General features: G+C 36.7%; 1 protein-coding gene across 6 annotated transcripts; it reads right to left on the reverse strand.

The window, feature by feature from the left end:
• Positions 1-25,557, reverse strand: LOC111022467 (Peptidase M50 family protein). Of its 6 annotated transcripts, none has more exons than XM_022299639.2 (11): positions 25,295-25,556; positions 25,133-25,199; positions 13,484-13,588; positions 13,271-13,374; positions 12,936-13,083; positions 12,688-12,768; positions 12,112-12,576; positions 11,693-11,986; positions 7,773-7,977; positions 524-675; positions 1-408 (listed from the first exon to the last, which is right to left on the reverse strand). In XM_022299639.2, the coding sequence occupies exons 1-9, from the start codon at positions 25,468-25,470 to the stop codon at positions 7,813-7,815; spliced, it is 1,605 nt and encodes a 534-aa protein (XP_022155331.1). In that variant the 5' UTR covers positions 25,471-25,556; the 3' UTR covers positions 1-408; positions 524-675; positions 7,773-7,812. The 6 variants fall into 6 exon arrangements, with proteins under 6 accessions (XP_022155331.1, XP_022155333.1, XP_087975293.1 ...); XM_022299641.2 differs by having other exon boundaries at positions 25,113-25,199; positions 25,295-25,314; XM_088119167.1 differs by lacking the exon at positions 25,295-25,556 and adding an exon at positions 20,083-20,149 and having other exon boundaries at positions 25,133-25,197.
• Positions 25,558-27,886: the final 2,329 nt, after the last annotated feature.

Consider the following 27,886-nt stretch of genomic DNA (forward strand, 5'->3'; position numbering starts at 1 on the left):
TGTCATTCAACTCTCCTAAACTTTTAACAATACTCTTAAACTATGCTTCTTCAATACACATAATTACAGACCAAATTCGACGGGCTACAATATGGATTGAAACATCACAAACTACAAATAACTCTAAATCTCCTAAAAATTTTAAACACTACACACAAACAAACAATAAACCAAGTTTACAGTAATTATAAATATTAAGAAATCTAACTCTTCTAAATGAAAAAAATTCGTTCAATTGAAGTTTACTAGTATTTTGGCGTCTTCCGCATTCACTCATTGTTCATCCTTTTTTTTTTTTCATGTTCTTTTGCCCACAACTTAATCCTTGTGATTGAAGATGGTTCCAAGTAGCTTTTGCCTGCTCCCTCGTTCTATGTACTCATAACTTGAAAGTACTTTCTTATGACACTAAACGAATCAAAACAAACATTTATTAGTTTCTATTATGGTTTAAATCTTCCAAACTGAAAATGTATTTGGTTAGTATTAATAGAAAATGAAGCATTTGATTTTGATTACTTACTACTGAAGCTGCTGCTGCAATTCCGCGGAGCTTGTTAAAGCCTTCTGCTGCACTGTAAACGAACCACCCGAAGCAATGGAACCTCCAATGTTGTTACCAGCTTTTCCAGCACCCCCAACTTCAGAATACAATACTGCAGTTGCTTTGGTTATCTAATACAAGCATATGTTAAAATGCAATACATAGGCCTCTTCTATCTAAAATAAACATAAGCAAAATCTGCTGAAGAACCTTGACAACATTCCAATACATAGGCCTCTTTAAAATGCAATACATAGACAACATCCTAAACAACTTGCTCAAGAACCTCCATCAAAAGCAAAATCTACAATCAGAAGTGGTGTAATGAAAATATGCAAATAAATACCAAAAAGTTCAAATACATAATTTCTATGACAAATTAATCTACCTTACTGGAATGAATACAATAATAGAGTTACATTAGTACAACCTTAAATATTTGCTATTTTTTCTCTAAAGATTTCAAGTTCATAGCAATAAAAGCCATATCAAATAAACTAGAGCAATTTTTTTTCATGAACTTGAAAAAAGTGAGATCTAACCTTTAAACACCTCTATGGCTGAATGAGAGGAGAATAAATTTTAAAACAAATCTTATACAAAAAAGATAGGGGGAAAAAAAACTTAAAAAGGAGAAATAGAATTCTACAAAATCCTACGAAAATGAAACCTCTTTGTATTTTGCATCAGTCATAGACAAAATTGTACAAAATCCTATGAAAATTAAACAACAGTCACTACTTACACCAGTTTAAATGAAGGACTTGTCTTACATCTTGGCCATTCCATGTAATGAAATGTTAGTTGAAGTGCATATTGGAACATTCATAGCAGTTTAACACAAAAAGCAAAACTACAATTAAAATAAATCACTCAAGCTCACATGTGCAGGGAGTGAGAAGGGTGGTTATAACATTCTAGCGAGAAACATAGGCACTGATCCATTGAAATTGTTAACAGACAAGTCATCAAGTCCCAAGTAATTACATAAATAGAGCTCCAAAAGTAAATTAAATCAACATAATATTCACATATTAAACTAGATCAACCACTAAACGGCCATGGCAAAACTATATATTTAATACTTTTGGCTATGGCAAAAAGTTAAACATACTCCTAATCTATGGCCAAAATTAAGAAGCCAAAGTTTGCCAGACTAATAAATACAAATGTGAGGCAGTGCCATATAAGAATAGGTTAAAGATTCAATCTTCCATAAAATCTGAAGCAAGCATAACTATATATTTTCTAAGGTTAACTTCTTGATGAGCTCTAATAATATTGCTTTATAAACAAATATATGCAAGTGGCTAGAAATGGCTATGGACTAGTAATTAAACGAATATAATATAAGAAGGATTTGAAGTTATAGGAATAACCTAAAAAAGTGTTGTTTTTATTGCATGGAATTTAGAAAAACTATTTTCCTTCTGTAAATATAACTTATGATTTTTTTAATCCTTGTTTACAGCTGTCTTACCTCATAGAGTTCTTCTTTTTGTCCAATATAAAGAAACAACATAGTACTTCAATTCAAACATCAATGAATCAGTTAAAAAGCCACAACCTTCTTAAAAGAAAATTTTTACTTCACTTTTTTATACATTATAGTTTGTCACTAAGCCCAAGTTAGAACTAAATGCAACCTACTGAAAATAAAGTTAATTTCACTTCAATTCTTTTGTATATTATAGTTTGTCATAAAGCTTAAAGTTAGAAATAAGTTATAACTAAATGCAACCTCTAATAATCTCAATTCTGGTTTTAAATGGAGATTTCCCACTAAACTTTGTAGGCATTTTTATCATCCCATAAATTCCCTTTTTCAAATTTTGGACATATTATTTTCCCACAAAGTAGCCTGCAACTGCATGCTTAAAGCAAGCCACATATAGAAGCTTTATTTTCTATATTTTCTACTTTCTTTTTCCAAAATCACTTTGTAGAGTGACAGTCACGTGATCCCCTTGCACTTAAAGAAACACCTCTGTTCTGTTTTTACCTTCCCTCTTTGTCCACTATTTTTTGGTTAATTCCATCCATTTCGTTCGGTTCACATTAAGTCATTAACAAGTTCTTACTTAGAAAATTGACCAAGAATATTTTAAATAATCAGTATCTCATATGATTTGTATTACATTTCTAGTTTATCCCCACCCCTACATGTTGTTGAATTCAAAAAAGAAAAGCATGGTCGGTGGCAGCAATATCAACGAAATATGCAGGATTAGAACTTACCCATATAGACTTTGCATAATAAATAACTCAATTGGGACAATGTATTGAGAAAGTTGCTTTCAAAGCTTGAACATCCTTCTTTTGAGCTAAAAATTTTTTGCAATATTCAAGGAGGAAACCAATATTCAAATGGGTTGGGTTTTTGAGACCTAAATTCTTGGTATCCCTTTCACATTACCAATCTTATTTTCATTTTCTGTCTGGAGCCATTTTTCTTTTCTTTTGAACAAGAAACAAACTTTTCCTTAATAATATGAAGAGGAAAAATTTCAAAATACAAACTCCTAAAGGAAGAAAAAAAGAGGAAAAACAAAAAACAAGGAACAAAGCTAAAGAAATACAAGATAATAGAACAATAGACCAAGACCACAAACATCAAAATGCAAAACCGACGCTAAAGAATCTAAAGCCATAGCAAAAATCTGAAAGGGCGGAGACTTTCAAAACTTTCTTCAACAGAGCTTGTCACTCCAAAAATGAGTGACTACTTCCCTCCATAGCAGCAATAACCCGACTCAAGGAGGACGAATGGCCAAGATCGCAGGACTCGTGAACTCCTTCCTTTGAGACCTACCTAAACAACCAAATCACCCAACTCCACTAAAACTTGAACCAAAACTTTTGTAGTGAGAGCATCATTGAAGAGTGAAACCAAGGCAAACAATCCTTACAATTGCAACTCCAAAACCCTTGAATCACTCAAACTTCCATCAAAAAGTAGTCATTAAAAGTCCAACTTCTTTAAAACTTTAACTTAAAGACCTATGAATCTTCAAGAAAGATGAAGAGACACGACCATCCAACCCCAGGAATTAGAAAAAGAGTAGAACTCTTGATTTAAGCGTATAGAATCTTCAAAAACCTTACAAATCATTACATTGGTAGCACCTAATGAACATTTCATCAAAGACATTTGCTGCAAGTTAGTTGCTTGAAGAAAGATTTCGTCTGAACAAAATTTAAAAAGAGTTTCTTGATCTTAAGAACGATTTTAGAAAATCTCGAAGAAAAAACTAACAAGGAGGATTATAAATAGGGACAAGAGTTAACCCTACAGCCACAAAATATGGAGGAATTGACATTGCCTCTTCCATACTTGGGATTTTAACATCTGAAGGCACACCGACAACCTTACCTTGTTCCAGATCAGAATGGAGGTCAATGGACTCATTGTTCAATCCAAGGAAATTAATAAAATCTTCTGCAAAAGAGTTATCTGAGAGGTCTTCTGAGCAAGTCAAATGATCTTCCAAAAATGGTGTAGAGTGCTGATATTAAAATTATTATCATTGTCTGAATAGAAAAGAATCCACCTAGCCTTTCTTTATTCCAGCATTGGTTGTCCTAATGGATTCAAGAGAGAGAGAGAGGCGGGTGGACCTGAAAGGATGTTTTTTCCTTATTTGAATCGATAACATACAAAAATTAGGATGGTGTATCTGATTGCCCTTCCGAATCCCTTCTCTTTCCTCATTAAAATTGTTTTCTAAATTGGTTTGATTTAGACAAGCTATCATTAGAAAATCAAGACCAAATATTTCTCTTTCCACGTTAAATGACAACTTTTCGTAATTCAAAACCGAAAAAGATTGAGGATTGAGGCTTTTGCCATTCGGATTTAATTCTCTTTCATCGTTAGTGCAATTTCCTAATTCAGTTGGAGTGATTCAATTGTCCTTAAAGCTTCCACTTCATCAGAAAATTTCGAGAAAGGCTTCCTTCTTGAATAATTAAAGGGTAGGGGGAGGAATAAAATTTCTCCTTCACAATTTATCCAGTTCAATTCTAGGGCTGCTCACACCTGTCGCAATAAAATTCAAGACTGTTGTTTCCTCTTTCGAAAATCTTCCGCAAAATATCCGGATCAAAATTAGGGATAGTCTCACCTATTGCAATAAATATCGAGGCTATCGTTTCCTTTTTTCAGAAACTTCTCCAATGAATGGTAAGTCTTTTTCGAATTAATGACTCCTTTTTCCCTACCCACTTTCTTCTTAAAAGCAGCCTCACCTCTAACCAATGACTCTTCATCTACCAAAACTTAGTGAAACCTTTGCAGATCCATCTCCTTTGAAGACTCTTGAATCGAAAGCTTCATATAATTCAAGTTTTGTTGATTGACAGATTTAAACAAGGCTTCCACACGAACAACAAAACTCCAAATTTCGTATGTATGTCTATTGAGGCTCGAAGGAAACCACAGGTGTTCAAGTCCACTTTAATTTGAGGCTCTGAGCAATCTAGCAAATTTAGAGTTTATGATGAATCTTCTTTAATCCACCAAGCTGGACACCAATGGCTTGAAAACAATGCTTGTTTCAATATTCTAGAGGTAAATCACATATTTTAACCCAAACTCCATAAAAAACCATTACTTCATTTCTACTATAATCTTCAAAACTCCATTTTTCTAGCTTCACGTGAAGGTCACCTAATTTTCTCCATTTGCCATTGAGCTAGTTAGAATTTAGCATTTTACCATCCTCAAACCTTATCAAACTCTTATCAGCAAAAAAGGGATTAACTTGACAATCTTGAGAGAATTTTTCTTTTAAATCATCTGCTATTTTCGTCCAATTATCATGTGCACAAGTCTTGTGATTACCATGACATTTTCCCAATCCATCTCTAACACTTCAGTCTCCTTTCTGACCCAATAGTGCTTCAAATTCTTGAAATGCTTCGAGTCCCCCTTTGTAGCAAAGACTTTCACACCTTTCCCATTGAACATAGCCTCGTCTTCTTCTCTAATATTCCTTCTGTTTTTCCCTGTTTTTCCCTTCAAGAATCTCCGCAAAAGATAGCCCTATCTTCCAAAATTCTTTTACCCTCAAAGCTTCCAATGACCTTGAAGTTTCTTTCCCTTAACAACTTCTTTTGCTCGCTCAAATCCATAAACATCCTCTTTTTCCAGATCTAGCAGCAATGACAACCCCCTTTTCCTTCCTACAGTTGGCAACCAAACCACCAGTTCGACATGCCGTCTTGCATCATACTTTGATTTTGTAATCTTACACATACAAAATTCATCTCTTTTCTAATTAGAAAATAAATACTGCAACAACTGCATCAACTGAATCATCTGATCCTCAAACCAAGCTAACTGTGAAAGTTTCAATGGCAAAACCTCTTTTTGACTAATATCTTTCACATAAAGCCATAGAAAATTGCCTGAAAGACTCATATGAAACCATAAAGGAGAGAAGAGGGAGGAGAGAGGAGAGAGCGTCCATTAAAAAAAGGGGTGGATACTTAACAGTTGTATTTCCACAGGTTTAGAATGTGCCTTTAACTTTAACCCTTGGCTAGAAACCTAATTTTCTGTTCACTGGAACGGACATTTGGACTTTTGGAAGGAGAATTGGAACCCTGCCTATAGCCATTTTGAAATAGTAAAATATTATAATGGGCCTAATAACAATCCATGATAATTAAACAAAACAAGATTTAAAGAAAAAAAAAAAGAAGATAAACTGATAACTCAAGAAATGGAAACTTACAAAGAAAAAGGAAACATCAAAAACTCAAATTTTATAGGATAAGTTTAATAAAAAGTTAAAAACATAAACAGAAATGCAATTACAGAGATGAACAGAGAATGAAATGAGAAGAAATTAGGGAAAAATGTGAACAGAATGGCACAATAAACAATGCTTTTGGAAGTCGATAGTATGTGAAAAGTTTTGTGCGTGACTACATGGGAGGAAATTCAATCATATTGGGGGGTTTCTCTTTAATATTTCACCAACAACTTATTTATAAATATGTAGAGCAAGAGATTAAAGGAGATAAAACAAATGTTGAAGAACTGTCCTGCTCTAGTTCTGTTACGTCAACTCCCCACTAAATAGAGACACCAATGACTGGACAACTCCTCCGACCAGCCACCACTCTTCAACTTGCCACCAAACGAAAATGCCAACGGCTGGATGATTGTGAAGACAATTTTACAGAGCGGTGAAGATAAGTGTCTAAGGTGGTTAAGCAGCCAAATAGGAAGAAAAAGAAGGGAGCGCGAGAGAAATATTTAAGGGAAAAGGAGTGAAGATAAATTTTCCCAAAGAGAAGAGAGAGATTATGGCTTTTACGAAGGTTGGAAAGGAGAGAAGAGAAACTTTTACGAAGGTTGGAAAGATTAGGGCCTTTATAAAGGTTGGAGAGAATAGAAGAGGAAAGGAGAGGGGTAACACTAATTTTTTTCATCCGGGATTCGAAATTTTTCAGCACGCTTTATTTCCACCTTTTTTCCCGGCTTTTTTGTCATAGCCTATTTCTAAAAGGCTATATCAAAGAGCTATAAATGGTGATATTTCTTGTAGTGGTGGTTGAAGGTTTTCCTACAAAATTGAATAAGATGAGGCTCCCTTGGTTTCAAGAGGCAGCAGGTTCTTCTGTTGAACTAGGTGCCGTTACTCAAAATAGTGTTGCTTAAGATGATAAGGTAACACCTAGGCCTGCTATATGCATTACATATGTAACGGTAACACATAGGCTTAGTAAGAAAGTTTATTTCTGTTGGATGTCAGCCACGGTTAGTGGGGTTTGTATTTGATGCAATTAGAGCAAATGGGGAGGGTGTGCAGAATAGAAGCTAATTTTGATAGTACCAAGTCCCAACTTCTCAAATTGTCTAAAAGTGTGTGAAATTCAAAGTGATTAGAAATGAAAGTAGCAACTAACACTGATCTTTTTGTATGATAACTATCTAACAATATCTAACAATCTTCATTAATCGACATCTTTCTTGAGTTAATAAATTATTCCTTTTTGTGATCCCCTTGGCTGTTTGAGGATATCCCATCTCCTACGTCCTCTCTTTTTCTAATGAATTCATAATTAACATAAATAAGCATATATCCCAACCCTGGGACACCATCCTTTCTAGAAAAAGAAAATTCTGGATGTAGTACAAAAATTTTCTATTCTATATATATGAATAGTAAAAATAGTCTTTACCAACAAATGCAATTGGTAATTAGTAGCAACTTACTATGCTCAAAAGAAACCAAAACCTCTGTTGCAGACTACCATTAGCTGACAAATAAATGGAAGAAAATCCCCAACAGTAACAAGATTGAGATGAATGTTCCTCCCATTAGAAAAGATTGGAGAACTTTTTCCTTGTTCCTCGGGCTCATTGAGGTGAGCTGGAAAATAATTATCTCCAGAATAGATTCACCATCCAAATAATATACCTATAAATATACACACAATCATAATGAAAGTTCAATAATTACTTCATATTTTCCCATCATGATCATTAGTTTAAATGTGCTTTAATTGTCAACTCGGCTCCAAAAGCAAGTGAACTTATTTAATTCGAGTATAATTTACTCTTACCTAACATATAAAGCAAAAAAACGGTGCTGAAATGTTAAGTATTCTTGGTTAACTTGGATAGAATCCTCATTCACAGCAACAAAATTTTTTCTTTATGTTTTTGTTTTTTTAAGATTGTGAATCCTGATAAAGAATTAAGATTGTGGAGGGAAAAACTCTAAAAAATTTACATCTTTTCAGAATGGTACATGGTTAAGTGGCTTATTGATACATTACAAAAAGTTGACGTTCCTTATAATCAAAAGATAAAAGGGTAAGCAAGAAATAATAATGGAAGGTTTGATCTAGGTAAGAGAATCTCTAATCATAGAGGTGGATTGTGAAAGACCCCCAATCACTAACGTCTAAACTAAGAAGGGTAAAAGGGAAATATTTTTAGTGCTTATTCAACGAAGAGTACAAAGAGAAATACTCCTTGACAAGTTAGTTATACCTTGTATTTAGGGGAGGATAAGTGAGTGGGGTAGGCAGATATCCTTTTGAATTGTGTTTGCATAGGGGAGAGCAAGCCAGGACTCTCAAATAGGTTGAGCAGTTTGTACTATCCTTTTACCACCTTTTGGTCTTTCAACGAGAAAAAGAAGAAATATACCTAACATATTGGTATCAAAGCACCTTCAAGCCGGATGAAAACTGGAAAAATAGCCAGAAGAAGCTGGAAGAACGATTGGACCTTATCGGTAAAGAACTTGTGGGAATCAAAGTGCAGCTCTAGTAGAAGATCTTACTCTTAAGTTATCGATGGAGCATATGGCTCAGAACTTCAAGTGGTTGTCATCTAGGTTGGAGGAGACAAAACAGTCCAACAAGGAAACATGGAGAGCAACAGCAACTCCTGTGTTATAGTTGTCAAGTGGGAAGTGGAGAACAACCTCTAGAAAGATGATGACCATTAAGGAAGAAGGAGCTCGCCTGAGCTGAGGGGGAATCTTTCCTACAAAAGTGGGTAGGAAACTATCTGACCAAAGCAAGTTTAAGAAAGTGGAAATGCTTGTGTAAACTCGAGAGGACCCAAATGCATGGCTATTTTGAGCAGAATGATACATCAATACCCATATCAAAGAGCTGATTTGCGGGTTTCAAAAGCTCTTCTACTCTCTCTTTGGAGTTCGGGCAGTCCAAAACGAGTTAATATGTTAATTTGGATTCTATTATATGGCAAAGTCAATACAGCAGATATTTTGCAGAGAAAATCTCCTAAGATGGCTTTACAGCCATCCATTTGCTTTTTATGTGCAGAAAATGAAGAAAGCTTAATCATGTCTTCTTTTTCTGCCCTGCTGTTTGTTGGAATCTATTTCTCCAGATGTTCCAATTAGTATGGGTGTGGGATCGTGAGGCTGCTAATAATATTTTTCAGATTCTACATGGTGCCTAGCACCTAAAGCTAATTTACTTTGGTTTAATGGATTTTAAGGCTATCATCTCATAATTATGGTTTGAGAGGAATCAAAGGATTTTTGAAGATTCTTGTCGCCCGCCATTGGATTGCTTCAACATGGCCAAATTCAAAGCTTCTCAATGGTGTGCTCTTTCCGATATGTTCTCTTCGTATTCCCCTAGTATGATTTGTATGAATTGGGAGGCCTTTATTTCTCCTTTGTAGTCTTGTCTTATGTTTTATTTTCTATTTCATGCTTTCTCTATCACTCCTTCGGGAGTTTGTATCTTTGAACAATTTTGTTCCTTTTCATATATCAATGAAAAGTTCGTATCTTGTTAAAAAAAAAATATCCATAAGCTAACGAATTCAGAGAAGTTGATGGTGTGGTAAGTTTCAATGAGGAAGCTTTAACGTGATACTGTTGGGCAAAGACTTGAAAAAAAAGGTCTTAAGTTCGAACCTTCCGGTGAGTTTAATACCAAAAACCCTTGATGTCTCCTAGGTTTGGATCTTGGAGCAAGCGCGGGTGCCCCCCTAGGGAACAAAGTTCCAACTTCTAGTTATCAAAAGAAAGATATCTATTGGGTTTTTCCTAAGGCTATTGGTGAATCAGTTATACTATATTACTGTTGATTGGTTCTCCTTTCAAAGGATAAGATGGTGAAGTCTCATCATTATTTGGTGGTTGTTGTATTGTCGAGATTATGGCATGCTCCCTTGCTAATCCTTTTTGTAATATGACTGTTTATATAATCATTCCAAGAATCCTTTTTGCAACCTTTTGTTTTCACGGAATATCTCATCCCTCCTTTTAGTAGTTTCGCCTAATATTAATAATGTTATTCTCCATTTCCTATTAACATCATCGTCATCAAAAAGCTCTCAAATAACAGATCTCCTTGTTTCAGCCCTTGGTTTTCTTTCATCTTGGGACCGAAAGTAAAATTTTGGGAGGTTGTTTGGATGGATTACCAGAAACTTTGTATCTGATCTTCAAATATAGAGTAATTTCAAAAAACCCCACAATTTCTAACTCCTTGGTGAGGAGGCCTTTAAAATGGGCAAATCTACCTGGGAGATATCTCAAAAACAAAGAACTCAACAAGTTCTTTAAGTTTCTAAGGCCATATAGAAGGACAAACCATCTAAAGAACATAAGGTTTTTCACGTGGTCACTTGAAATGGGAGGCTTGATTATGCCCAACATTGTTTACAAAAGAGGTTCCCTTTTATGGTTTTGAGCCAAATTAACGCCATTTGTGTTTGAATAGTCATGAATCTTAAATACCACAGAAACTCTCCAAGAGAAGCTGCCCAACATGCCCCTCCATCCTTCTATATGTATTTTGTGTGCTGCCAATTGCGAAGATCAGGTACATTTGTTATTTTTCTGTCCTTATGCTTCAGTTTGTTGGGACCTCTTCTTTTACATCTTCAATTTTGCTTGGGTAACGGACAAGTCAATATCATCTTCAACTTTTCAGCAACTGTTTGGTCCATCTTTACCGTCTAAAGCAAGCCTCCTTTGGATAAATGGTCTTAAAGCGCTTATTTCCAAGTTATGGTTCGAGCATAATCAAAGCACTTTTGAAGGGAAAAGCCAATTGGCTTTCGAATGTTTCTACGTAGCTAAGTTCAAGGTTTCACAATGGTATGCTCTCTCCAATCTCTTTGAAAACTACTCTCCTAGCATGATTTGTTCTAATTGGAAGGCTTTTTGGTTTAATGTTTAGATCTCCTTTAGTTCTCTATGTCCCTGCTAAGTTTGCCTTGGTTGTACCATTATATTATATTTGATTTTCTTTTTTCCCCTTCATTTCACCCCTTTCGGGGTTTGTATTTTTTAACAATTTTTGTTCATTTTCATTTATCAATGAAAAGTCCGTTTCTTGTTTAAAAAAAAAATAGTCATGAATCTTAATCTCTTCTCTTCTCTCCTCCCTAATTTAGTCTCAAGTTGGGGTCTAATCTATAGAAAAGAAAGGGAACAAAACTTGAAAATCATTGCTTAAGAATGAATCAGAAATAGGAAATTATAAAGTTTCCATTATAACATCTTTTCCTCTTCTACGGTTCTTCAATATTGTAAAACTTGATTTAATTCAAGAATCATAAAACCTTGTTTAATGATATCCCCATGAAGTAAATATGAAAATAATTTCCAAATGGTGTGTATAAAAACTTACTGGCAAACTGTTGAGAAGAGCTAGTGCAAGAGATGCATGAAATAAGCACAATAAAAACCTTTCCAGTACATCCGGAAGATAGGTGGCAAAAGGGACATTCAATCTTGGTTGGTACATGGTCAATTGAATTGAGCGCGCCATTGAAATCACATCACCAACAAAAATGAAAGTTCCACTACAATTAGAACTTGGGAGTAGATATTCTCCAGAATAGAAACAGTCAGAGGAATTCAAATATGTAATCTCAACCCATATCGAACCTGGCTCTTGAACTGGACTTAGGCAAGTTTCGCCCTGTAAATTAAATTTAAAAATGTGATGAGCTCAAAGACAGTGCATATGTCCAATTATCCAAGTTTGAACGAAAAGCAAGAGAACATGGAAAAGTACACGTTGCTCACCAAAGATCAAGCACTTACCTGAGAACATACACAGGTGCTATCATTAATTATGGCTTTATCCCATCCATTAGTGCATTTATTAAGCTTAATAACATCATTGACATTCAAGCAATACGTCTCCTCTTTGCTGTTGGAACGGCTATCTTCCACATCACCATCAATTAAAACAGTAGAACTAACACAAGAAATAGTTGTAAAAGAGACAAGGTCCCCGAAACAAGTTGATTGATCATGTGTGAACTGATCTTTATTGTTTTCCTTCAACATAAAATTTGGAACACAGTATCCCTTTCTGCCATTGCCAATTCGATTCTTTTCACCATGCGTGGAAAGGGTTCCATTTTTAAATCTTAATTCACTTATTTGAGCTGATAGATTGATCCAATCATCCACACCATGAACATGCATGCCATCTAATGACAAGATGACATGACCACGGGACAAATAACCAGATAATGGTGAAGTAAGAGGAACATCCGAAACCTATTACAGTTTACAGGCATTAGTCAAGAGGGGAAAATATATAAAAAATAAGATCTTTCATGTGAAGTTATGTAATAATTTCATGCATGTAAATATAATATGTTGGTGTACCGTGGGACTTTCGCCATGTATGTAAAGAGGAAACAAAAGCAGCGGCAGGAAGAATAATATCAAGCCAGAAGCTGCAGAAAGCTAGAGAGATGTACATTCAGTTATGCTGATAAAATTTTTAGAGCTTTAGTCGCCAAAGCTTAAGAGATAGAAAACTAATGAAGCAATTATAGTCACCACATATGCAGAGCTAGATTGGGAGATTAAACAAAAATCAACAACACGGCAATAACAATTTTAAGGCTTACAACTGCATTGTGCCAAATACCAGCACAGTAGATACGAAGAGCACTGAAGCATGATAGATCCTGCAGTGCATCGTGATTAAAAGCCACCAAAGCGCCAGGAAAAAGGAGTGCAATAAAAACAGCAACATACTCCAATTTCATCCCCTCACTGCCATTCACATAAACTTTCCCAAGTAAGAGGAATGATAATCTAGTCACCACTACGTTCTAAGATCTAAAATAATGATCATCTATTTTTCCAGGTAATGCTACTGACATAAATTAGTTTATATAACTATTGCAATAAATGTGCATTGAAGAAAAGAATTGGAATTGATAAGGTAGAATAAATAAACCTTGCAGCAGCAGCCGCATGACCAAATTCATGAAAAGCTACAGATATTAAGGTAGAGATAATTACGTATCCAGCATCAACTGGGGCGAAACTATTGCTCGGTAGCTGTGTAGAAGATAAAATTTAATAAGAAGCAGTCATGGCACGAAGAAAATGAAGAATGAACCCTAATAAAATAATAATGGAATAAAAATTAAGGGTATTGTATATGAACCAATGGAGGAAGACCAAATAATGAGGAACATGAAATAGGAAGATGATGGGGCACATTGCTATTGCCAAAAATATGCATCAATATAGCAAGTTCCAGAAAGAGGACCTGGAAAATGAAGGATTGAGATTGTTACTAACATGAAGCAATACAATAAAAGAAAATTACTTGGGTTGTTGGCTAAAAAGCAGCAACAGTATATATAGCGCGTGCTACAACTCTACAATGACAGAAATTTTTCTCTTGGCCTGCTAGCAAAGTCGAGCATTAATTTTTTCATGTAGGAAGTCTAGTCAAATCCTAACGTCCATAAAAATAGAGTTCAAATTACAAATTCTTGTAACGACTTGGAGCTTGTGTAAGTAGAAAATGCTCTTAATGAACTAGAACTAGAACGATAATGACAGCTAAATCTCCACCCTCCCTGGTTTCTTCCTCCCTCTTTACCCTTTGTTTACCCATTAGCCTCGTTCTCCGATGAGTTGGGAATACTCCTCTCCCTCTTTCTCACCTAATTCTAAATCCTTTGATACTCCTCCCTCTTTACCCTTTGTTTACCCATTAATCTTGGGGGATCTGAGAGGTATTAGAAGGAGGTTCGAGACATTATTAATTTTAATATTTCCATGTGGCCGTCGTTTTATAGGGTCTATTGTAGTTTATTCTTCCGGTGTTACACTTTTGGATTGGAGCCCTTTTCTTTAGGGCTTGGGTTCTTTATATGCCCGGTTTTGTTTGCCCTTGTGTATTATTTCATTTCTTCCATGAAAGTTTGGTTTCTTATAAAAAAAAAAATCAACCAATACTCCCGCCATGTCTACTATAGAATTCATAAATTGGGATTTGAATATTGTTATAGAAAAAAGGTTCTTCGATGATGATTGGTACAATATTTTGAGAACCCCCCAATGAAATATTAGTGCATTATGCTCTGTTAAACCCCTTTTTGACGCAATAAAGCAATGTGAGGACCTAAAACAAGTGAGACTCCTATGTGTACATAGACGTGGAGTATGGTAGGACCCATTTTCGTTTTGGTGGCCTTTTAGATTGTGCCAAGAAATCAACAAGGAAGCTTGATTTGATGAGAGTAGAGATCAAAATCATAGAAAACTTCTTTGGTTTTATCCCACAAGTAGTAGTTAGTCCCTCCTCCATGACTTTCTCAAACTCTCTCACAATACAAGACCCTTTTTAATACGTAACTTTCTTTGGTTGAAGTTAGTCCCCTCCCCCCAACATTGAATATGTAACTTCTACTAAAGCTAAGCAAATTACTTTGATATGTCCCTCACCTTCTACCGCTAAACTTGTTACATCTTGGCTTGGAGCTATGGGCTTATGCTGTTCCTTTTCCAGAAGAAGAAGAGGAAAAACAAAAACAAAAAAAACACAAAAAAAAAAACCAAGAAGAAGAGCAAAAGTAACCAGAATAACAACAACAAAAAGGCATCATGGAGCTAAAGAACTACTCATCCTCCATAAGTTATGACATGATAGAGCAAATGAGCTCATCAGGGAGCAAGTCAGCCGTCCAATGAAGTTCCCATCATGCAATATCAAGGTTATTGGCTCTAGGAAGGAGAGAGCTATCATCAAAAACTCCATCCTCAAGGCAAATCCAAACGTGGTTCTTTGGCAAAAATGAAGCCAAGTAAAATGGATAATGGAGCAATCATGATATTGGTTGGACAACAATGTACGCAATAGGATCAACTAGACACAGCCGTATTCTTTGGAATGACCCTTCCTTCTCAATTAAGAAAATCATCCAAGGTAACCATGGTGTGAAGCACCAGCTCATCCGAAATGCGTCGCTGTTTTCAAAACCAACCTATTTCTCCTTTCATTTATTGAAAACAAATCCAGAAACAATATATCATGGTAAAAGAGGATCATACAAGAGCTTTCTTCTTGGAATGACCTCTCCTCTCTCCCAACCCCACGGCCACTCCGCCACCCAACCCCTCCCCTGCTACACCGCCGTCGCCATCCAGGGAACCTCCATCCTTTAGACCTGCCTCCCTTTCCAACCCCAACCTTTTCTCTATTGCTGGCTACACTCATCATGACCTACTAGACCTATCCTTCCAGCAAAGTAGTTGTAGAAAGGAAAACCTTCTCCATCAAAGTTGATGAACATTACAGGGGTAGTCGTGCAAGGATCATTGAATCTGGTAGGGATTCTTCCTTCTCATTCTCCCTTACTTGGGCCTCTATATCCTGGCTTACCTCTTCCCTCAATTTACTGCTCGACTCTCCACTCACTCACAAGTTCTTCCAAGAGCACAGGAGTGACGACTACACTCTATGGGTAGAGAAACTCAACAACAAAAGAGGATACTGGGTGGAACTTAACAAACTAGATAACAATGGCAAGAAGAACAGGATTATGCTTCCCTTTGGAATCGACAAAGAAGGCTGGAAAGTTTTTTACAACCTTCTCCTTGACTACCCGACGTCCAACAAGCCACATCCAATACCTCAGACCACCACACAACCCCCGTCCCCACCATCAACACCATGTGATCATTGATTCACCCTCTAAGTTGTCCCTGTTCCTTGAAGTTTTCGCTTGGAGTCGATGGATTATTGTTCAACGCCACTCGTTCCATGATGATTGGCATCCCATCCTCCTGGCCATATAAGAGTCGATCAGCGATTACCGCTCCCTGAGCCCCATACGTGCTGACAAAGCCCTCTTCATATGCAAGGACAACTCACAGGCTATCACCCTCACCCAAAACCCCGATTGGCAAGAAATTGGATCCTTCCAGCACCGTTTTCTCCAATGGAGCACAAAGAAGAATATTAACTCAAATCACCAAGTCCCTTCCTATGGAGGCTGGATTATCATTCGTGATATTCCCCTCCACCTTTGGAACGATTCAGTTGTCCCCTTTATTAAGGATAGATGCGACGGATTCATGGCAACCTCTAGAGTGTCCTCTGGACCTTATGGAACTTGAGATAAAGGTCAAAGGCAACAGCACAGGCTTTATTTCGGCCACAATTGAGGGAGCTCATTCCTTCACACATGAAGACGCCATCACCGTTCAAATCGACCCCTTCTTTATTGCAGAGAAGCTGGTGGGTCACTGCCACAAAGCTCGCGTCACCCAACAAAAACCCACTAAAGAGTCCGTCGAGGGACATTCAAGATTTCTTAGAACCTACAAGCGACTGACAGAAGAGTTATATTGGCCCGGAATGAAGGATGATGTCAAATGGCATGTCAGTGAATGTGAAGTGTGCCAAAGACATAAAACCGAATCGCTAGCCCCCGCAGGTCTGCTCCAGCCCTTGCCACTTCTAGATCGCATATGGGAAGATGTTACTATGGACTTTGTGGAGGGCTTACCTAAATCGATGGGGAATGACACAATCCTCGTGGTGGTAGATCGCTTGAGCAAGTATGCTCACTTTATACCTGTTAATTTGAGAGAGTAAAAAATATACTCCTTGATTCAAACATGTAACTTAGATCTTCTTATATAGGAGAATGACCTACTACAAACAAGGAAAGTAATAAACACCATAAAGACTGAATATCAACAATAAAGACTAAATATTGACAACTAATATTGACACCTAATATTTACACAAATATTAATAAATCCAACACTCCCCCTCAAGCTAGTTTGAAGATGTCGTCCATAGCCAGCTTGCTGATTAAATTGTCGAATTGTTTCTTTGGAAGTCCGTTGGTTAAAACATCGGCAATTTGCTCTGTTGTCGGAAGATAAGGGATACATATTGTACCTGCATCAATCTTTTCTTTAATAAAATGTTTGTCAACCTCGATATGTTTGGTTCGGTCATGTAGAACTTGGTTATGAGCTATAGATATGGCAGACTTATTGTCACAATAAATTCGTATAGGTGTCGGCTGAGGAATCTTCAATTCTTCAAGTATCCTTTTGATCCATATACCTTCACAAATTCCATGAGCCAATGCTCTAAACTCTGCTTCAGCACTACTCCTGGCCATTACATTTTGTTTTTTGCTCCTCCATGTAACTAGGTTTCCTCCAACAAAGGAACAGTAACCAGAAGTAGACCTTCTGTCGGTAGTACTTCCAACCCAATCTGCATCAGTATAAACTGCTACTTGGAAGTGGTTATTCTTTTCGAATAAAATACCTTTTCCAGGAGTTCCCTTCAAATATCTCAAGATTCTGTAGACAGCTTCAAAATGAGTTGGTCCAGGTGCATGCATGAATTGACTTACCATACTTACAGCAAATGCAATATCTGGTCGTGTATGTGACAGATAAATTAATCTTCCCACGAGTCTCTGGTATTGCTCTCTATCCTTTATTTCTTCTACGTTTGCTACTTGTAATTTCAAGTTAGGTTCAATAGGAGTTTCTGTGATCCTGCAACCAAGCAATCATGTTTCTCCAAGTAAGTCAAGAACATATTTTCTTTGATTAACAAATATACCTTTCTTCCATCCTGCGAATTCCATTCCTAGAAAATATTTTAATGTTCCCAAGTCCTTGATTTGAAACTCACTTGCCAGTTTTTTCTTGAGACCAGCTAGTCCTGCTTCATCATCACCAGTGAGAATAATATCATTTACATAGACAATCAGAATTGAGATTTTATTATTCTTAGAGTGTTTATAAAATATAGTATGGTCAGCTTGACTCTGGAGAAATCCATAACTCGATATGACTTTTCCACATCGTTCGAACCAAGCTCTAGGAGACTGTTTGAGGCCATAGAGAGATTTCTTTAATCTGCAGATTTTATTCCAACCGAGTTCTTTTTCAAAACCTGGTGGCAAATCCATAAAAACTTCTTCCTCAAGGTTGCCATTGAGAAAAGCATTTTTCACATCAAGCTGGTGGAGAGGCCAATTTGAATTAACTGCAAGAGATAAAAGAACTCTAATAGAGTTAATTTTTGCAACAGGAGCAAATGTTTCTTGATAATCTATCCCGTAAGTTTGTGTGAAGCCTTTAGCTACCAATCTAGCCTTGTATCTCTCGATGCTACCATCTGCATTACATTTTACGGTAAACACCCATTTACATCCCACTGGTTTCTTATCCTTTGGCAATTCTACTATCTCCCAAGTACTGTTTTGCTTTAGAGCATTCATCTCCTCCATGACAGCTAGTTTCCAATTTGGATCTTCTAAAGCTTCATGTATATTCCTTGGAACAAACAAATTAGTTATCCTAGATGTGAAGGCCTTATGACTATTTGATAGTTTTTCATATGAAATGTAGTTCGAAATAGGATATTTGGTACAACTTCGAACGCCTTTTCTAATGGCTATGGGAACATCAAGGTCAGAGACAACAGGTGAATTATTTTGAAAATTTGAAGAAGAGGGATTACCAGACAATGTTGAAGAGGGAGGATTATCAGACAGTTCAGTTTCATTTCTCGGAGTCTCAGATTGGCTTTGTGAAGGAGTAACTATTTGATCTTGGTTCCTCTGATTGAATTTCCTTCTAGTATAAAACTTTAACTCAGAACTAGGATTCGCAAAATCGTTTTGTAGTATTTCTCCCCCTGATTGGACAGTTTCTATGCTTGGCATCGAAGGACTAGTAAAATCCAAATAGGTAGAACTAGGAAGGGGAACAAAAATATCCCAAAAATTATCTTCCAAATTCATTTTCTCCCCCTCAAGAGAATTTTGGGTAAAATATGGTTGATTTTCTAAGAAAGACACATTCATACTCACAAAAAAAAATTTTGTCTGAGGATCAAAACATTTGTAACTTTTTTGACCTGAAGCATAGCCTAAGAAAACACATTTAATAGCGCAAGGGTCAAGTTTCGACATGAAATGACTAGGTGTGTGAACGTAAGTAGTACACCCAAAAACTTTGAGAGGTAGATCATAATATATGCGGGATGTTGGAAAAATATTTTTAAATGACTCAATGGGAGTTTTGAAATTTAAAACTTTAGTAGGCATCCTATTTATTAGGTAGGTCGCTGTGAGAATCGCTTCCCCCATAAATATTTTGGATCATGCATAGAAAACATTATAGCACGTGCTACTTCAAGTAAATGCCTATTTTTTCTTTCAGCAATCCCATTTTGTTGAGGAGTATCCCGACAAGTAGACTGATGAGCCATACCTTTTTCTTTCAAAAAATTTCCCAAAAACTCATTAAAATACTCAGTTCCATTATCAGAATGTAAAATACAAATTTTTGTTTGAAATTGAGTTTCAATCATCTCATAAAAGTTTTTGAAAATGTCTTTCACCTCAGATTTTTTTGACATTAAATAAACCCAAGACAGGCGAGTATGATCGTCAATGAAAGTAATAAACCATCATCTTCCACTATGAGTACTGATTTTAGGACCCCAAACATCACTGTGAATTAAGTAAAATGGTTTGGAATCTTTATAAGGTTTTGGAAAATATGTGGAGCGATGATTTTTTGCTAAAAAACAACTTTCACAATTAAAAGATGAACAATCAATTCCCTTAAATAACTTTGGAAACAGATATTTTAAATAGAAAAAACTGGGATGTCCTAGTCTACGATGCCAAAGCATAATTTGTTCCCTAACAGGAAGAGAACTAATACTACTAAGACCCTGAGTTATTTTGTTACTAAAGGTACCTTCATCAAAGTAGTAGAGACCATCAATCATCCTACCGCGGCCAATTATCCTCTCCGAGTTCTGATCCTGAAAAATACAATGGGATTCAAAGAAAGTAACACGACAGTTAGAATCTTTAGAAAGTTGGTTGACAGATAAAAGATTACATGCTAATTGTGGAACATGAAGGACAGACTGTAACGAAATGGTCTCAGTCAATTTAATGGTTCCTTTGCCTGCAACAGAAGAAAAACTACCATTTGCAATTCCAACTTTTTCATTGGAATATGAAGGAAGGTATGATTCAAAGAGATTAGAAGAACTTGTCGTATGATCAGAAGCTCCAGAATCTATAATCCATGGAGATGAGTTACTACACGAAAAAGCCTTAGAATAAATACCTGTTTGTGTCAAGGATACACATGAGTTATTAGAAGGTAAATTGGAGGATAGCAATTTTAGGATTTGATGAATTTGCTCTATACTTGAGTCACCACGACTATCACCAAACATTTCTCTACCATTGTCAGTTGAGATTTGGACCATTTTAAATAAACAACTTGTCCTGAACAACTTTGCCTGAACAAAAACTGACAACAAAATCACACCACCAGATAGTAATTAACCAAATCAAATCAGACCACAAATTGATATTAGAAATGAGATAATCATAACCAGGAGAGTCGAACCAAGTCAGAATAAGTTACGGCAGATGAACCAACCCGAACCGATTTGAACCAAAGCCCTGAACAATGCAATACTTAGAAAATCTCCGACGGATAGGATTGACGGTGATTACAGAGACGGCGGTGAGATCTGCGAGCAGAAGAGGTCGACTGTGAGCAGAAGATGGTGACCGACAAGAGTGCTGGCGGATCGAAGACGACGAGGATGTGCGCCAGGCAAAGATGGGCGATCGCGAATACCAGACAAAGGGACGTGGAGGTCGACTGATGAGGGGTCACGTCGCGGTGGATCTGTGCGGATGATGGAGACTGGCGAACGACAGGTTGCGTCGCGGATGGGAGTAGCGGCGGATCTGTGCGGATGTCACCGGTGCAGATCGACGGTGAGAACGACGGATCGACGACAACAGCTGCGTTGTCGTGGGGAGTTCGTCGGAGGTAGACTTACCGGAAGGAGGAATGGATGCCGACTAGGGTTTTGATTGACAGCTAGGGTTTTGATTGACAGCTAGGGTTTTGATTGACGGCTAGGGTTTTGAAATTAGGGTTTGGTATTTTTGATGATGGATAGGGTTTTGAGAGTTAGGGTTTACTTCCTAAGCTCTGATACCATGTTAATTTGAGAGAGTAAAAAATATACTCCTTGATTCAAACATGTAACTTAGGTCTTCTTATATAGGAAAATGACCTACTACAAACAAGGAAAGTAATAAACACCATAAAGACTGAATATCAACAATAAAGACTAAATATTGACAACTAATATTGACACCTAATATTTACACAAATATTAATAAATCCAACAATACCATTATGCCATCCGTTTTCTGCTAAGGTGGTTGCTATGGCATTCATAAAGGAGATTGTAAGACTCCACGGATTCCCCAGATCCGTCATCTCAGGTATATGACAAGGTTTTCATCCGTCATTTTTGGACCAAGTTATTCCGGCTGTAGGGGACTACCTTGAAAAGAAGCACAACGTACCACCCACAAACTGATGGACAATCCGAGAGAGTAAACCGTTGCCTAGAGACCTACTTGTGATGTTTCTGCAGTGAGAAGCCCAAACAGTGGGGCAATGGCTAGCATGGGCAGAGCACTGGTATAACACCACCTACCATAATTCTCTCGGCTCAACTCCTTTCCAAGCCATGTATGGCCGGTCTCCACCACCCTTGATTTCCTATGGGAGCCAAAAGACAGCGAATGCTACATTGGATCAACAACTCGTGGAAAGAGATATGGCACTAGCCCAACTGAAAGAACACTTACAGAAAGCTCAAGATCAAATGAAGAAGCAGGCTGACAAGAGGCGTAGGGAAGTCGAGTATGATGTTGGCAATCTCGTGTTCCTCAAGGTGCATCCCTAAAGGCAACTGTCCTTGGCCAAGAAGAATGAGAAGCTGCAGCCTAAATACTTCGGGCCCTACACAATCTTACAACGCATTGGTAAGGTCGCTTACCACCTTGAATTACCATCCGAAGCCTGGATCCACCTCGTTTTCCATGTCTCTGAGCTTAAGAAGGTGATCGGGACGGCTACTGCAGCTCAGCTCATCCCACCACAACTATCCGAGGAGTGGGAATGGATTGTGGAACCTGAATCAGTTTTTGCTTATCAGACCAACTCGACGACCTGAGAGAACGAAGCCCTTATCAGCTGGAAGGGGCTGCCTAAAGAATAAGCTACGTGGGAGACCGTGCACGACATCAGTAGACAGTTCCCCACGTTTCAGGACAAGGTGACAGGTGGGGGGGGGGGGGGGGGGGGGGGGGGGGGGGGGGGGAGTTGGGTAATGTTAGACCCCAATCATAAAAACATATAATAGGAAGGGCAAAGGGGTAATTATAGAGGGAGATGGCCATAATGGCCAAGACAGAGAAGAGGGGAGGAGTGGAAAGATATAGGGAATGGGCCGTTGTCTATAAGGCCAAAGAATATAGGGAGGGGGAGGATCGTTCTAGACTTTTGTGCTGTGGCAGCTTTTGTGTTTGTTGGGAGAGATTACCCACCCTCTCGGATTGGTGGGTCTGTTTTCATTGCCTAAGGGCCTTTTGTTGGTTTTGTATCGCCTATGGGCGCTTTTCTAAGAAGTAAAACATCTTGTGAGGGGTTGATACCTCACATAATACAAGGGGGCACACTTTCCCCTTTTCTTTTCATTATGGTCACCGATGCGCTTAGCCGTTTGCTCACACATGGGGAAAGTCGAGGCCAACTCAAAGGTTACTCTTCTAGATGTGGTTTGATTAAGATTAACCATCTTCTTTTTGCATATGACATGCTCCTTTTTACTAGCATGGACCGTTCAAAGATTATGAATCTCCACAAAATCATCAAATCCTTTGAGATTGCCTCGGGTCTCAATATTAACTACAACAAATTTGGTGTTCATGGTGTCTCCATTGATCCACTGCACTCATTGCTAAGGCTTGGGGATGCAAATCTGGAGCTTGGCCTTGCACCTACTTGGGTCTCCCTTTGAACCGAAATCCTAGAAAGGATTGCTGTTGGCGTCCCATTATAGAAAAAACTTCAGAACCGCTTGAGCAAATGAAGCAACATTTTTATCTCTAAAAGGGGGAGGCACACTATCCCACAGTCAGTCTTATCCAATCTTCCTACATATTAGCTTTCCCTATTCAATTTACCAAGAAAGGTAGCAGAGCAGATCAGTAAAATTTTCCGGATTTCTTATGGGAAGGACCAACCACAAATGGCAAGCCTCGTCCAGTTAATTGGAAGCAGGTCCAGCTCCCTTTAATTGTGATGGCCTGGGCATTGGTAACATCAAGCACAAGAATAGTGCTCTACTCTCCAAATGGATTTGGCAGTTCATCAGTGAAAGACACCACCTTTGGAGGAAATTCATTTCAGCAAAATATATGGGATCTTCAACAGACACCTAGCCCGCATCCTGCCCTTCTGGTTCCAAAGGTCCGTGAACTTCTATCCTTCAACAAACTCACTTAATTAAGGATTTTGCTCACTGCCAGGTGGGGCAGGGAAGTCAATGCCGTTTTTGGGAGGACATATGGTTCCCCCAGAGGACCTTAGCCAGCCTTTATCCGAGGCTCTTTGCTTTAGCAACAAACAAGGATGCCTGAATTACTGAGCATCGGTCCACGGCATCTTCTTGCTGGGATTACAGCTTCCGCAGACCATTTAAAGATGAGGAACTCGTGACTGGTTACACCTATCTCATTTATTCGATGCATTTGCCCCTCCCCCCGTGATGATAAATGGTTATGGCCCCTCGACCCGAGTAATTTCTTCACTACTAGCTCTGTATTTAAACGTTTGACATCGGCCAAAAACCACACAAAATCCTCCCTTTTTCCCACCCTTTGGCAATGCAAATGTCTCAAAAATGTCAAGTTCTTTTGCTAGGAGCTCATCCATGGGGCAGTGAACACCTATGACCGGATTCAGAAAAAGCTTCCACACATCTCCCTCTCCCCAAGTTGTTGTTACATCTATTTCAGGGCATCAGAATCGCCGGGACATCTCTTCATTAGTTGTAGCTTTGCCTCAAAATTCTAGGGACACCTCTCTACCTTTGGTTGGGAGACAGTGCTGCACAACAACCCCTCCACATTCCTTGACTGTCTCTTGGCGGGCCATCCATTTAAAAAGAATAGAGCAACGCTTTGATCCTTTTCATCGTAGCTTTCTTTTGGAGCTTATTGCTAGAAAGGAAGAACAGAGTCTTTAATGATAAATCTCTTCTTTTTTATTCTTTTCTTGACAGAGTTACTGTTCTAGCTCTTGGTTGGTGTAAAAGTTTATATCCCTCTTCAATAGCTACACCCTAAACGACCTTATTACTAATTGGAAGGCGTTTTTGTAATTGCCCTGGAGGCCTTTTGTATATTTCATACCATCAATGAAATACTTGTTTCATATAAAAAAAAAAAAAAAAAAAAAAAAAAAAATCATCCAAGGTTCTTTCCCTCCCTACCAGTATCTCTTTACCAGATGGATTTTCCTTTCCTCTCAACCACCAGCACAGATCTTCTTTCTACAAGAGTTTAAGAACTTATCTCATACAACATATCAGTGGTGATTTTGGCTCTTTGGTGGCGAATTTAATGTCACCCATCATGGAACTTATTGTGAACAGTGTAGTTAGTTATCATGTACAAGCTGGTTGTTGTTACTTAGTTGGGTGAGTAGTTATATTGACAAGTGCTGTAAGGTGGCTCTAAATATAGCCCCTCCATTACCATTTATTAGTGAAATAAGCTAAATTATGTCAACATTGTTTTTAGTCAGTTTAACACCCCCACCCACGTTTCGCATCGGTTACATACTGATTGAAAAATAAATAAACAAATAGCAAAGTGGAAAAGAAGAAGCACAAGAAAGCTTAGGCTGAAACCGTGGTAGCAACAGCAAGAGCGGCAAGAGAAAAACCAATCCCAGTCGAGAACCACGCTCTCAGAAGCCTGCAATATTTAACATGATTGTAAATTAAATAAACAAACAATTTGCAGCAGCCCATTTGAACATGAAAGGAAAAAACCACAATAGAAAGAGAAACCTGGCATGTGTTCGTCCAAAACGAAAAATAGGTTGGTTGAAGGAGGTGATCTTGCAATCGCAGTAGCAGCAGGAAATGGTATGTGAAAGGCGAGGGCGAGATGTGGTAAGTGGGAGTAGTGGAGGAGTATGAGCGCCAACATCGGCTCTTTTAATTCGCCTCCATCTTCCTGCCATTCTGCGTGGGATCGTCCAGAGGAAGAGAAGAAAAAAAAAAGAAAAAATGGGAAGGAGGGTTCTAACTTCAAGGGTGAGAGATTTGGGGGAAATTTACATATTTGACCCCAAAAAACAGTTTTAGTATGCTCAAATCATCTACATTTTGAAAACACCCGTTTTTTTTTTTAACCTACTTAAAAGCATTTATGAGATGTCTGCCTATACGAGAGATTATTATGTCCTTTTTATAACAACCGAAAAAATATATAAATATATATATTAATTTAAATTATTATTTTTTAGTTGTTTTCTTTTATTTTTTCAAAGATAAACCTTTTTTTCTAGAAATTATTTTTAAAAGATAATTTGTTCTTAGAATTTAAAAAATAAAAAGTAAGAGTTTTATTAAATCTTCATCTTTTTATGTTAATCCTATTTTAAAAAAAAAAATTCATTAGGGTTTATTATAAAAACCCTTAAACCCTGGGTTTTATTTTTCTTAAACTGTTAGACCTAGTAGAAAACAAGAATAATTTTGGTATTTTTTTTAAAGATCGGTAAGCTTTTTTCTTCCTCATTGTTTTAATTTTATTTTTGATTTATAGTTTTTTAATTCAGTTTATTGAGAAAAGTTTTGAGGTATTTGTTTTTTTAGAATAAAATATTTTAAGGACTTTTTACCATAAAAAATTTTCAGAATTTTTTGTTTGAATATTTTTGTTTATGAGACTGTTTTTGGGCTATTTTGAGACTGCATAAAAAGTTTACCTATTTGTATCCCATAAATTATAGTTTATTGTTCTGATTTTTACATGAGAAATTATATGTTTTTACCAAGTTTTAAAGGTTTTCTATACCGTTTTTAGATCTGATTTTTCTATAAAAGTCAGTAAATTGTTAATTGTCGTATGGAAAATTCTTGGAAGTTTTATTTTATAAAGATTAGTTTGGTTAGTAATTGGTTGAATTTTAAATCCTTGGATATGATTTAACGATTAATTTTGGATATTGGTTGTTTATAGGCCTCTAAGTTGACAACTACCAAAGAGGAAGTTAATAAGATTACTAGGATTTCTGAAAGAGGTAAATAATTTGTCGTATCCCATCGAAAAAATATTGTAAGTAATTTACTGTATCCCTTCAAAAAGTATTGTAAGTGATTTACCGTATTCCTTTAAAAAATATTGTAAGTAATTTTTCATATTCTTTCGAAAAGTATTGTAAGTGATTTGTCATATCTTTTCCAAAACTAAAATGTATTCTGGATTTGATATGACGATTTGAAATTGATATCTTACATATGAAATTCAAGTTTTATTATGGATTTGAAAACTAATTTGGCAATTGAAATTATGTTTATTTTCAAAGTATTTGAAGTATTCTTAAATGATTTGATAAAGTTTTGTTTAGATTTATTTAAAGGTTTGAAATTGATATTTTGTTTATTTGTGAAATATTTGAAATCATGTTTTAGAGGATTGATAAAGTTTGTTTTAAATTAGTTCAATGTTTTGAATTAATTTAATATTGAAAGTAAGTATTTGTTTTGCATTTTATTTGAAAGATATTTTGATTAATTTGATAGGGCTATCTGGATATGCCATGATTTTGTTTTGAGGAACGTTTTACTTATTTGGGGTAGTAGCCTAATTTGGAATTGATGGATTTCTGTTCTGGTTTATTTGTAGGAAGGCACTTTTGTGGTTTGGCATTGTTTGGGAATGGAGATTCATGTGTGTGTTATTCACTCACATGGCCTCACACTTAAGTAACCGTTCTGTTTGCTTTGGTCGATATTATTTCGACAACTCTGTTCTGGTCGATATTAATTTGACAACTCTGATAGAAGCTTCTGATTGATTGGTGTTACCGACGGATAACCACATATTTTCTGTAGGCTACCCAAATAATGCAACCTTCCACTCTGATTTTGAAAGTATGAATGAATGTAAGATTGTTTTTAATGTTGGAATGGTTTAGTTATTCGAAAGTTTGAAAGCTGTACCAAATGTTTTAGAAGGAATTTTGAAAGTTTAATTGAAAAAAAAAATTGTTTTGAAGGATTTGAAGTTTGATCGAGTGAAAGTTTGTTTCGAATAAATGAAAGTTTGTTTTGAAAGAATGAAAGTTTTTTTTGATTGACTGAAAATTTTATTGTATTTGAAGACTTTGTTTCTGAAAATCTAGTTTGTTTTGAAAGTTTTGAAAATTATATTAAATATTTTAAAAGACTTTAAAAGTTTTGATCCGTTCTTATTTTTGTTTACGAATGTTTTGAAAGGAAAATGAATTTCGAAATTCGATATGGAAATTGCTTATTGAGTATTTTTGTACTCATCTTTGTTTTCCTAAATATTTTTCAGATGAAGGATTGAATGATCGTTTTGGTAGGAGGTGAAGTTTAGCGTACTGGCACGAGTTTGAAAGTCATCAT

This window comes from Momordica charantia (assembly GCF_013281855.1).
Source record: "Momordica charantia cultivar OHB3-1 chromosome 1 unlocalized genomic scaffold, Mcharantia_2.0 BLBB01000001.1, whole genome shotgun sequence".
Taxonomy (NCBI): domain Eukaryota; kingdom Viridiplantae; phylum Streptophyta; class Magnoliopsida; order Cucurbitales; family Cucurbitaceae; genus Momordica; species Momordica charantia.

Bases quoted from the DNA above. Each gene is read 5' to 3' on its own strand.
- LOC111022467 (XM_022299639.2), bottom strand. From the start codon at position 25,470: ATGGCAGGAAGATGGAGGCGAATTAAAAGAGCCGATGTTGGCGCTCAT. The intron at 12,577-12,687 runs GTACACCAACAT...AAACTGTAATAG, and splicing joins TACATGGCGAAAGTCCCACG to GTTTCGGATGTTCCTCTTAC. The intron at 11,987-12,111 runs GTAAGTGCTTGA...TTTAATTTACAG, and splicing joins GCACCTGTGTATGTTCTCAG to GGCGAAACTTGCCTAAGTCC.